This window comes from Mus musculus, chromosome 6 (assembly GCF_000001635.26).
Source record: "Mus musculus strain C57BL/6J chromosome 6, GRCm38.p6 C57BL/6J".
NCBI lineage: Eukaryota > Metazoa > Chordata > Mammalia > Rodentia > Muridae > Mus > Mus musculus.
In genome coordinates this window covers 119,954,425-119,968,017 of record NC_000072.6, presented here as the reverse complement: position 1 = coordinate 119,968,017, position 13,593 = coordinate 119,954,425, and the positions used below count along the sequence as shown (strand labels likewise).

Genomic DNA, 13,593 nt, shown 5'->3' with positions numbered 1-13,593 from the left:
GTGAAAATCAGCTGAACTTCCTACAGAAAGCAGCTTTGTGAATATTAAGACTCCTAGGAATTAAAACTTTTCACGGTGGCTTAAACTAGATATACCAAATGATTTGTGGGTGGAACATTGGTTTGGTTTTTTGTTTTTTTAATATTTTTAAAAGCTTACTTACTAAAGACATTTTAAGATTTTTCTTTTGTATAAAAACCAGGTAAGACCTTCAAACTATTATAGAATGTTGCATGTGAATATTATAGAGTAAAGGAATCCTTTATTGTATGACCTCTGACTAATTTATTGCTTGTATTTAGTTGATCATCAGTTGCTATGCGTGTTCCTTTCCCAGTATATGTTCATTTGCTTTTTCCCTTTATTTGGTATTTATTTCATTACCAGTTTATTTTCAGAGTCAGCTTATAGAAGTAATTTCTTGGAATAGTTTATGTTTGTGTACATGATGTGTATGCACATTGTCCATTTTCAATAGTGAATGTTAAAGTAAATGAATCATAAAATATTCTCATTTCTTTTGCTGACTCTCTTTGTGAGGTCTTTGGAGGAAAAAAGCTAGATCGTATACTTCAGAAGGAACTAGATGATAATTGTTTACTCTATCACTTGTTTAGAACAATCTTTACGCAAACCAATTTTCCTCCCTCCTCAGAAGGCTTTAATCTGAACTTTGAAGAATTCCTATCTTTATTAAATGAATCTTTTTTTTCCAGGAAGATGCTTTTTGCTTATAAAAGATGTTTATTTTGGAGTCCATTGATTGATCAGTCCTGCTTTGGACATAGGCCCCAAGATTAATGGACACATTAATACAAAGAAAACTACTACTAATATATATATTAACCTCTTTTAACAGTCTGTTCTTTAGGCTTAATGTGGTAAATAATCTTGGGTAATTTATTTCTGAATATTGACAATCTCCCTTTGCTTAACAGTTATTTTCAACCTCTTGGGACTTCCCCCACCACAGGGTTATGTATGTTTCTAAAAGACAAACAGGATTGATCATTTATGTAGATATTAAATGCTTAAGCCATTAACATAGTTGTATTTATTTGCTGCTCTAAAATCATACTTTCTAGATTTTTGATGACAGTATTCTAATAGAGTAGTTATAAAGAATTACAAGTCTTTATAATAAAATATTTTATAATTCTATTGTCTCATTTCAAGAACTAACTATGTCTTACAATAATGGATAAACTGTAAGAGAAAGTTTAAAAATAAGAAAGGCAGGTAAAAAATTGGAACCAAAATGAACTAAATTATGATACATACTTACAGGCTCCAAGTTTGGCTGAAAGTATTTTTTGCAGTCAGTTTTGAAAAAGAAATAGGCCATAAACTTGCTCCAGACAACCCGTAACTGTGTTAAACTCTTTGTCTTAAGCTACTTCAAATTTTGTAGGTCTAAACTGAATTTTTTATTTTGAGGGTGGTAATGATTCTTAGAGATTTAAATAGAAGGCATTTCCCCCAACTGGCTCCTTTATAACGGTATAAAATATTTCTGATACCCATTTGTGAATTTTTTTTCTTCTGATCACTGACTTTTTAACCTTTGTACAGAACATGGCAAGTATAATAAAGTAGTGTAAGCAAACAACTTTTTATGCTGCCTTCTAAAATAGATGCATTTATTTCCCTCACATGGCCTGAGCTCTTGCAAATAATGTAACCTTAATCTCCCAAATCTCGTACTCTAATAGAATTTATTCTTACTTAATTTTAGTAAGTTTTTAGTTAACTGTTTTTGTGTGGTATTGTTAGTAATTCTTTTTAAATTAGTGGACTTAATATTAATAACTTAGCAGTTAGTATTATGTCAAAATATTCAAGATCTTTTTGATTGTTTATAAGAAAACCTGCACAAACCCAGCAGAACAGGGAGAATAGTTACAATATACCAGGTGTGCTTTGTAGAATTATGTCTTACACTTTTTTCCTTTTTTTTTTTTTTTTTTTTTTTTTTTGGTAGAATTGGGGAAGGTAGAACATTTCTTTATGTTAACTATACCCTATTATCACTGTACATTTGGTTATTTTGTTTTCAAAGTACTGTGTTTTTCATGTGTGTTTGTTTTCTGTTTAGCCTCGTCGTGGCCGTAGCATGTCGGTTTGTGTTCCCCATCTTTCTGCTGTTCCCTCTCTATCCCGCATCTCTCCCAGTGCTCCTTCCACCCCACCACCAGTGCTGTCTGCACCTCTTTGTCCTTCCCTCCTTCGGACTGCCCCTGAGGAAACTTTTGCCGAAAAACTCTCTAAAGCATTGGAGAGTGTCCTGCCTATGCACTCTGCCTCCCAGCGCAAGCACCGACGCTCCAGCCTGCCTTCCCTCTTTGTCACTACTGTATGTAACTGTAAACTTCCTGAAAAGTGAAAAACCATTAACCAATGAATACATCCGGGCATGGAGAATATGCTTAAAGCGCAAAGCTAAACTATTAGCAAATGTTGTGCTTTTAAGATAACTATTCCTGTAGGAAACATTTTGTAATAAGATGTTAAATGGGAATAAAAAGCAAAGAGGCAATGAAAGAGAATGCTTATAATGTCATTAGCACATATTAGTAGAGTTTTTATTATACTTTCTTATCTTCTATTGATAAGAGTTTTCATTTTCATATCTTAGCAAAAAGTATGTATAGTACTTTACTAAACTCATTAGCCTAATCAAAAGTAGAGTCTACCAAACATTGACCAACTGTGTTTTCTCCTCAATTTATTCTTAAGGAATATAACTGAGTCCTTTGTTTTTTAAACTAGTCAAGTGAGGAGTAAAAGTTGATTTTAATTTAGTCATTTGTGTAAAATGAAATGTCAGGAAACCAAAAGGCTATTTCCTCTCTGGGAAGCACTTTTTTGTTCACCTCTTAGATTACATAAAATGGGGCATAGACATTAGACACATATATAACATATAATTTTCCTTGTGTCCATTAGTGTCTATGAAAGATAAAACCTCTCAAATTACATTAATTGCTATAAGGCCTTGTTTGCTGCTTTTCCAAACAAGAGAATATTCTGAACTAATGACACCAGATTTTTACTTAGGAAAATGGTTAACTGTACTGTGTTTTATGGCTTCAGGACACAAGTTGAATAATAAAATATAAGCATTCTGATTTGGTGGAGGATACTTTAGCAGGTTGAAGAAATGGCTCCATAACTTAAATACTTGCTGCATAAGCATGGAGACCTAAATGTAGATTCTCAGATCCCATGTAAAGCCTGGTGCACTAGTGACTACCCATAATCTCCAGATGGGAGATGGTAATAGACTCTCCAGAATCTCATGTGCCCTGTAGTCTGTTGTATACATAAGCAACAAACACCTGTCTCTAACAAGTTGGACAGTGATGTCCAACACTTGAGGTTATCCTCTGACCTCAACACCTGTTTTTGTGTTATTAAGGATTGAACCTGGACCCTTACATATGCTCACCAAAGACTTTAGGAGTCCAGTACATGGTAGAAATTTATTTATATTGCATTTGGCAAGCTAGGATTCTAAGCTCAGTCTTAAATTCAGTAAACAAAATGTGCCATAAAATCAGGTTTACCTCCTATTTGCTTGGTTTGTCAGAGTTAGAAAACTCATGGTGTTCAACAATGATCAGAAGAATGACTTAGCGTCTGTAACTTGTTTTATAGTGAAACTATTAATTGTAGTTTTAAACACAGAAGGGAACAACAAGTCATATATCTTCTTCTTTGTTTTTTAAGGTAGTCTCACTATATAATTGCTTGGGCCTTGTACTCTAAAATCCCCCTGCCTCAGCCTCTCGAGTGCTAACATTACTATAAGTATGTACTACTGTACTTGGCTTATCTTATACCATATAGCAAAAACCTCTTCTGATTTATACTATTATAAATTTCTTCTGATCATCTACTGTTAGTTGATGAAAAATAACTGAAGCCTCTAACAGACTGATGTCATAGCATTATGAACAGTAGCTTAAATTGAAGTATATTTTAAATTATAAAAATTATAAGGTTATTTATTATCCTTTAATATTCTAACTTTACCTATTTCCATTGACAAATATTTTAAGAATAAACACATTTATTATAGGTAAAATAGAATAATTACTTGGGAAATTTTAATTCATGCCTTTGCTTTGACAGAGCAAGTTTGTGGGAAAGCAACTGGGGTGGTTTTTTTTTTTTTTTTTCATTCAAGGAAGTGCCACAGATTAACTTTATTGGCCCTGGATGTATTTAATGGATTTTTGCTATAAATTCCAAAAGCATTGTTATTTATTAAAATTTTCGTGTGGCCACTTCATGGGGTTACACAGAACTATCCAGCTGTGCATGTCTGATGTAATTTTACATATTGAATGTATGAATTACTTGTCTTATTCATGTTGATACAGCCTCAGTCCATGGCGCATCCGTGTGGGGGGACCCCAACATACCCAGAATCACAGATATTTTTCCCAACTATTCATGAACGTCCAGTTTCTTTTTCACCACCTCCCACCTGTCCACCGAAAGTAGCCATTTCCCAACGACGTAAGAGCACCTCCTTCCTGGAAGCCCAAACTCGCCACTTCCAACCCCTGCTGAGGACTGTTGGCCAAAATCATCTTCCACCTGGTAGCAGCCCAACTAACTGGACACCAGAGGCCATAGTTATGTTGGGTGCTACAGCCAATAGAGTAAATAGAGAGCTATGTGAGATGCAGGTCCAACCTGTGTTTGAGCCAACCCAGATTTACAGTGACTATAGACCTGGACTAGTACTGGCAGAAGAAGCTCACTATTTTATTCCTCAGGAAACAGTATATCTAGCTGGGGTGCATTACCAGGCCCAGGTGGCAGGACAGTATGAGGGCATTTCATACAACTCACCAGTACTGTCAAGTCCTATGAAACAGATATCTGAACAGAAGCCAGTGCCGGGGGGCCCTGCCTCAAGTTCTGTCTTTGAATTTCCTTCTGGACAGGCTTTCCTGGTAGGACACCTTCAGAATTTAAGATTAGATTCTGGACCAAGTCCAGCATCACCCCTCTCTAGTATTTCTGCGCCTAACAGTACAGATGCTACACATCTGAAATTTCACCCTGTCTTTGTACCTCATTCTGCACCAGCTGTGTTAACTAATAGCAATGAGAACAGAAGCAACTGTGTATTTGAATTTCATGCTCAAACACCAAGTTCTTCAGGAGAAGGAGGTGGGATTTTACCTCAACGTGTTTACCGAAATCGGCAGGTTGCAGTGGACTCAAATCAGGAAGAACTGTCTCCTCAGTCAGTTGGATTACATTGCCACCTGCAGCCTGTTACTGAAGAACAGCGTAATAACCATGCCCCCGAATTGACCATTTCTGTGGTAGAACCTATGGGACAAATCTGGCCAATAGGAAGCCCAGAATATTCCAGTGATTCCTCTCAAATTACTTCTTCAGATCTCAGTGATTTTCAATCACCTCCCCCTACAGGGGGGACAGCTGCACCTTTTGGCTCTGACGTCTCATTGCCCTTTATTCGCCTGCCTCAGACAGTGTTACAAGAATCCCCACTATTCTTCTGTTTCCCCCAAGGAACCACATCTCAGCAGGTCTTATCTGCTTCATATTCTTCAGGAGGATCTACACTCCATCCACAGGTTATAGGAAAACTTTCACAATTCTTTTAAACTACCCTATTATACACCAGTGCATTTAAATTCTCTATCTCATTTACCTGAATCATGGATTTATAAGGAATGTTGTTTATTTTCCTAGTAGGATTTCTTTTGTGGTTATAAATACTTGTAGTAAAAAATGAACTATAAAGCAGAAAATACCTGGTTTGCCTGTGATTTTAATTGTCAGAATCAATGACTAATCTCTTTGGAATTTTGTGGTAGTAATGAAAATGCATTTGTCTGTCAGTCTTGATTATAGTAAAATGATTTAGTGTATAATTCATTTTTCTAAATAAGTTTTTAAAGATTAAAAAACTAACCATAAAGCAAAATGGGAAGTAATGAAAACTTTTTTTGGTGTCATATTAAGAAACACATAGCTTTTCATTATAAGAACTTAAAACGTATTGTGGGAGTTTAGTTTAACAAATGAAAGTGCCATTTTGAGATGATATCAGTCAAGTCACTATATTAAAGATAAAAATAAAACATTAAATTAAAATTAAGGACTATTGTCTAATTTTAATGACTATTAGAGCCTATTGTATAATGATTTTATTAGGTTTTCATGCGTTTATGGTAACTAGTTACAATGTTAGGAACAGTGGATCTTTCAGGCCCTGTTCCCAATACATTTAAAACTTTAATCACACAGGGGAGCATATATACTCATGAACATTTACACAAGAACATTTACTCAAGTCAGCAGTGACTAGTTCATATCAGTTATTTAGAGTAGTGTTAATGAACAAAAGGACCCTGAAATTTAAACAGCGTGGACATGTTTTATGCTTGCATTATCCTCTAAGCTTTGCAAAAGAAAAATGTTTTTAAAGAAAATAGATAATTAAAGTTTTAGTGGGTACATCCATGTAAACTTCAAAGAATCTAGGCTACATTGGAATGAAGCAATAAATGTAGTCTTTTCATTTCCTTAACATGTTTATATACATAGTATATATGAGTTAATTTTCCTAACATATATTCTTACCCCCTATTCTTACTTAATTTGACTTTTTAATTGGAATACACTGTTCAGTTTTTCAGAGCCCACATGGTTGACATTCTGGGTTGGTTAGTCTGGTCATTATAGAGATTTTTTTTTTTTTTTTTTTAGTAGCAGCCATTTCCCCTAGTTAACAATCATAATGACTCCAGATATTTCTATGTTACCTGAACAACTATTATATGCCTGTTGAGGAGTTGTTTTTTAACAGACCTTGTACCTCTTTCATCAGAGTTACTATGACACTACAAGAAACAGCAAGAGAGAACCAAATTAACATATTTGAATGTAGTTTTCTTTAATTGTCAAAAATAATTTTTCATACTGATATATTACCACATTTTTCCTGTGACAATTTTATTGTGAATCTGACTATTCAAGCCAGCTAAAACTCTAGGCATCGTCAATGGAACTATCAGTGTATTGTGTTTTTGTCTCTCTGTTTGTGTTTACCTGAGATGTGATCAGAAATGTTCTATGATCTTTTTTCTGAACTCACCAAAAATTCCCAGATGTCGACCTTGTACTACAGTATCAAGCTGATGGTTCATTTTGATGAAGCAATCTTCTCAGGATCTGAAGTATTTATACAAAATCTGTATGTGTATAAACTTTCTCTAATTTGTATTTGCTTTCTTTCTTCAGGCACAGGGGCAGAACCAGGGCCAGCCATCAAGTAGTTTGGCTGGGGTTCTATCTTCACAACCTATCCAACATCCTCAGCAGGTAAAAATGTTGCATTGCTATACTATGTTTTAGCAGTAGCCAGAGGCACTGTTTTATATCTTTATGAGCTAGATTTCTGATATAAATGGCTTGCTACGTTTTTGAAAGAGTAACTGAAAGTATCATAACACATCTTATGTACCTATGAGCAATTTAAAAGATAAGAGTTAAAAGGAAGAATTATGGACTGCAGAGATGGCTCAAAGGGTAATAGCACTGGCTGTTCTTCCACAGGTCCTGAATTCAATTCCCAGCCACCACATGGTGACTGATAACCATCTATAATGAAATATGATGCCATTGTTTGTTTGGGGGGCACACATGCAGGCAGAGCACTATACATAATAAGTATATAATAAATCTTTTTTTAAAAAAAGAAAGAAAAGAATTGCTATATTTATAATTTATCGCCCATCCTAAATAATTTTATGCATAAGGTTAAACCATACAAAGAAAATCTTTGTTTCTACTTTATAACTTGTCCATGTAAGAGCATTTATCACCTTTAATCCTAGCATTTGGGAAGCAGGGGCAGGTGAATCTCTGGGTTGAAGGTCTATACATGGTCCACAGAGCACAGCCATGCCTATTGAAAAAATCCTTATCTTTAAAAAAAATGAGCATTTTTGTCATTTTGGTCTGAATGAAAATAATCTTAAAGGAATTGGAGAGGTGGCTCCCTAGATAAGAGCATGTACTATTATTCTTCCAAAGGAAGACCTAGGTTCACTTCCCAGGACCCACATGGTGGCTAACAAACATCTGTAACTAATTCCATGGGATCCAGTGCTCTCTTATGGCCTCCTCAAAATTAATGTTAAACACACATATACATGCAGGCATAACATTTTAAGAAAACATAAAGAACTGTAGGAAGTTTTGGGGTTTTTTTTTGTTTTGTTTTGTTTTTAAGTTTTACTTTTGACTTGGAAGGTTTATATTCCAAAAGAGCTGAGTAATTTGGGACATGAGTTTAAAAAGAACCAAAGAGGTTTTGTTTATAATTCATCAGTTCTTTTATTAACAGGCTTTTGTTTGCAAGAAAATCATTCTTTTTTGTACAATTTAAAATTAGTTTCAAACAAATTTTATACCCATCTCTGTATATAATAAGCTAGTTCATTAATAGTTTCTGTTGGGCCCTAGTAGTTAAGTCATACTTTGATATAAGAAGAAAGAATATTTCAGGCTGGGGTGGAAGTATTGCAATTTAGACGATATAAAAGGAACAACATTAGAAAAGTATGGGACAGATAAAAGAAACCTTGAGTTTAGTTTAAGGAAGATCTTTTTTGTTTTAATATTTTCTTCCATTTATATGTGTGCGTGCTTGCATGCATACTTGCATATGCATGTTTCACATACATTTTTGAGTTAGCTACATCCAATTTTATTTAATGAGAAGATAGATTTGTTAAAGAATATTTTCAGGAAAGAATTGACAGTCAAAATTTTTATGTGAGCCTTGATTCTTAATGGGAACAGGAGAAGGACAGGAAATACCATATGCCCAAAGGTAAGGTTTTTCCTCAAATTTATTTGTTGGTGGTGAATTGCTAGATGTGATAGCATATGCAGGTAATCTGAGCATTCCAGGGTTGAAGACCAGCCTAGACTTCTATCTGGTAATAACCCTATCTCAGAAAAAAACAAACAAAACTATATTATGCAAACCTTTGTTACTTAACAAGCTCTCTCTCTCCTTTTTTGAACAACCGAAAAATAGAATAAAACAAGTAAAAACAAATGCACTGAGCCAGCAAGATGGCTCAGTGGACAAAAGGCCCATGCCACCAAGCATAGGGACCTGGTTTTGATCCTATTCGATACTTTATAAGTACTTTATAAGTACTATATAAGTATTATTTGTTTAAAGATTACTTTAGGAGCTGATACCAAGGTGACAGGACTGTAAAATGTCACAAAACAGAACAAAAATGTACAGAAAGAATACTGTGACATTATAAGTGTAGGCTGCAGTTGACTCAATGGATAAAAGTGCTTGCTAAACAAACTTTATTGCCTATCTATCATATCTATGGAACACACATAGAAGTTGAACACTGTAGTACAAGTAATCCCAGTGTACCTATCAAAAAATGACAATCAGAGGCAAGTGAGTCTTTAGAAGCCAGCCTAGCTTAAATAGGAAAAGATAACCTGGCTCAAATTAACTGAAATGTCAAGGACAGACACCCATAGGTTGTTTACTGACCACTGCAAGTACACCATGACATGAATATACTCAACGAACATACTCACAGAGGCATACACGTTCTTTTAAAGTGTTATACCAGAAGACTACCAAAGCACCTGTAATACAATTCTGGTAAAAATGAAGGTGCTTATGTGCCTTATATTTGAAAAGTATGAGCTTATGGTTTAGTTTTCAAATTAGTATTTTTATATGCCTGATGTCTTATTTAAATATATTTAATCTTTAACTCAATGAGTTATGTAATTATAGAGCATTTGTTCATAATTCTTAAAGTATAGATAGATGGTCTCCTGGTTTGGGGATTTCTTTTAGTAAAAGAAGTAAGGAAATTGTCTAATGTTCTAGATCTCATATAAGATTGTAGATACATGTTCCCATGCCCACCTACACTATTTTCTAAAGAAAGTTGTTAATTGAATCGCCATTCATAAGTGCATGCTTGTTTTGAAAATTGGAATGAGCTGTGAACCTCAAGACACACCCTGTAAATCATAACCTCTTAGAAGGCTGAGGCAGGATTGTAAAATACAGTCCTGGTAGGGACCAGCAGTGAGCAGTGAGAGAAGCTGTTTCCAGAAAAGAAGACAGCTTCTAAGAAACAATTCTTTTTGGCTCATGCACATATATTTACATCTACATACATGAATATGCTTGTATACCTTTACATAGATACCTTTTATGTAAAGAGAATTTTTCATTAAACATTTCATTAAACATTTGTAAAGGGCTGCTGAGATAATTTAAAACAGGTAAAGGCAGTTGCTGCCATTAGTAAACAATGGAGTTCAATCTCTGGAATCCCCATTGTAGAAAGGCCTGTCTTAGGATTTTCACATGGTTCTGTGGCAAGCATGTATACAAAAAAATAAGTGTTAGAGGTTGGGTGTTTCTTATGTTATCACATGGGCAAGAGAGGCCCCTGAGTTCAATCCTTAGTATCATCAGGAATGGTTGAATAAGACAAGTGTATTTTGGTGCTTTTAAAATTTGGTAGTTTTAATTTGATGATACAAAATCATTCTGTAGGAACAAAAGTATTTCCAGATATATAAAAATCCAAGGTGCTTATTATGGTGATTATATACATAACTGTGAATAAATAGCGTACCATTATATAGGTAACAGCCAAACATTTGTACTGGATATATCACGACAAAGGTTTTGTGCTGGCTACTTTTACTTCTACTTAACAAAAGCTAGAGTCATCAGGGAGGAGTCAGACTGTCGGCAAGCCTGTAAGGCATTTCTTAATAGGAGGGCACAGACTATTGTGGCTTGTAGTGCTGGGTTCTATAAGAAAGCAAGCTGAGCAAGCCAATAAGTAGAGCACTTCCATGGCCTCTGCATTAGCCTGACTCAGGTTCCCTGCCCTGACTTCCTTCAAATATGGACTATGATGTGGAAGTGTAAACATACATGAACATGCTCATATACCTTTACATAAATACTTTTTACGTAAAGAGAATTTTTCATTAAACATTTGTAAAGGGCTGCTGAGATGGGCTTTCTTCCCCAACTTGCTTTTGGTCGTGGCATTAGATCACATCAGTAGTTAACCCCAAATAAGACAGGGCTATTAGTTGAAACATGTTTAAGTATCTCCCAATCCCCCTCCCAAAAAAAAAACCCTACCAAAATGTTAACTAGTAACATCACTGTTTATAATATAGGTTTGGTTTTCCTTTATTTCAACTGAAAATAAAAATGGGAAAACTGAGAAAACCCATAGCAGCTGCCTTTGAGAATAGGTAGAAACAGTAGCATTTACATTTAACTTTTAAAAAAAAGTGTGTGTGTGTGTGTGTGTGTGTGTGTGTGTGTGTGTGTGTGTGTATATATATATATATATATATATTTTACTTTTTTGTATTTATTGAGATTTTACTTTTATTTGTATTAGTGTTTAAAGCCTGAACGATTGTATGTATGTCTCATATATGCAGTGCCCATGGAGGCCAGAAGAGGTCATTGGATTAGTTGTTGTTTTATAGTCTTAATGTCATTCTCCTGGCCTATGTTTAAAGGCCAACAGGAGCTGAGGGTGATGGAGCTTGCCATCAATCACTACAGTCACGGGGGCAGGCAGACTCTGTGAATTCCAAAGCTACATAATAATACCTTGTCCTGGGGGCGGGGGGGACGGACGGAGGGAGACCAGTTTAGTTTAGTCAACATAGCAAAAATCCCTCTCTCAAAAGAATCTCAAACATTGTATTTTATTCTTAACAGCAGGGAATACAGCCAACTGTTCCTTCTCAACAGGCAGTACAGTATTCACTTCCACAAGCAGCATCTTCCAGTGAAGGTACTACTGCACAGCCAGTGAGTCAGCCTCAAGTGTCAGCTGGAACACAGGTAAACTCAAATTTCTGAAGAGATTCTTCAAATGATATCTGTGTACTTTGTCCCTTCCTACAGGTTTTACTGACTCTTCAGATAGTGAAAGATCTGTTAGAATGGAATAAAAATCATTGCCATTATATACTTTTATTTATTGTAAATCAGTATATGCAGATAGCAAAGACAATGAAATATGAAATATTAGGTTTATAGGTGTAAAGTATTGAAACTAATGAGCTAAATGGAGATGCTTTCGTAACTGAACCTGTGACATTCTCTAGAAAATGTCAGCTGTATTTGATATTCCAGATTTGCCACTATGTTTTATTTCCATGTAAACTTCAGTATTTTCTCCCTCACTACCTACAGATACTAACTTATTGTATTGATTAGCTTCTCATAACTAACAAATAAGTAGAATATTATTATAAGGAAAGAATCTTTTTTTCTTCTTGTGTGGTTTCAGAGGTTTCAGTCCATCCATGATTGGCAGGCTGTATTGGTTTTAGAACTGTAGCAAGGGATGGAAGAAGGGTTATGCCATAAGAAACTATTTACCAAGGAACATAGAAGAGGTTAAGGCCAAAATATACTTTTCAAAGCTCCACATACCCATTACCCATAACTAGGCCCCACCCACCACAGTTCCTCTACTTTTTAGTTCATTCAAGGTTTGACTTCATCAGAGGTCAGAATCCTTATGATCAAGTTGTCTCTGGAAATGTTCTCGGAGACATACACAAGGGACATATATTACTAACCTCCTACTTTATTCTTAAGTCCAATTAAAGTTGACATCCGGGATTACCCACATTTGAGCTAGGATTGACACATCTGAGATTCCTCAGGCAGATGGTTTCAGAAGTTCAAGAAAAACCTTAGCTATCTGCTATACCTACCCACCCTACCCCCCAAAAAAAATCCTTCATGAATTTTTGTTTGGTTTGTTTGAATGATTATTTTGGTTTTTTTTTTCACTTGCTTGGAAGGTACCCTGTAGAAGCTATGTTCTTATGAATAGCCAACCTCATTTATTATGCACCCTGTATGCATAGAATATTATTATCAGATCTTAGAACTAAAACAGTATCAACTGTGAATGCACTATTGTTTTATTTACCACAAAGTAAATACTAACACATCATTCTAATTTCTACATGTATCCCAATTTCTCAGATATTAAGATGTCAGAGTAATAGAATAATGAGTAATAACATCCTAGAATCAGTGAATTGTGTTAATTAGAGCCACTTTTATAGAGCTGTTTTACATTTTCAAAACTGAGATGTAATACTGGTGAAATCTAATTCCACTGGAAAGAAATTTATGTTTAATCACTATAATAGCTGTCAGAGATTAGGTTACAGCAAACACGTATTTTTACAAAACAGTGGATTTTGGCATGTGAAACATATGCAGTAATGGCAGCTAAAAAAACAAACAGAAAACTGGGTGTTGTAGGACATAATCTGGAATCTTGGCACTTGGGAGATGGGGGCAGGAGGACCTAGAATTTTTCGTCCAGTATAGACCATCAAGCAAGCTACAGGAAAGCCTCAGCTATGTGAGACTCAAAATCAAAAGAGAGAGGGAGAAAGCCTTGTTTTTTGAAAAAGTCCTCTTTTTATTGCCAACAAGGAAACACTATCAAATTATTCTGC

General features: G+C 35.1%; 1 protein-coding gene across 22 annotated transcripts in view; it reads left to right on the top strand.

Annotated features, from left to right (window-relative positions):
• Positions 1 to 13,593, top strand: part of Wnk1 (WNK lysine deficient protein kinase 1) — a 114,727-nt gene that overhangs the window by 70,678 nt on the left and 30,456 nt on the right. For 17 of the 22 annotated variants that reach the window (XM_017321542.2, NM_001185020.1, NM_001185021.1 and 14 more), the window contains 2 exons: positions 7,294 to 7,374; positions 11,822 to 11,947. In XM_017321542.2, the coding sequence (XP_017177031.1) occupies positions 7,294 to 7,374; positions 11,822 to 11,947 (207 nt within the window). Of the gene's footprint in view, positions 1 to 2,095; positions 2,354 to 4,385; positions 5,622 to 7,293; positions 7,375 to 11,821; positions 11,948 to 13,593 lie in introns of all 22 variants that reach the window. The other 5 variants (XM_017321556.1, XM_030255355.1, XM_011241320.2 and 2 more) reach the window with 3 other exon arrangements.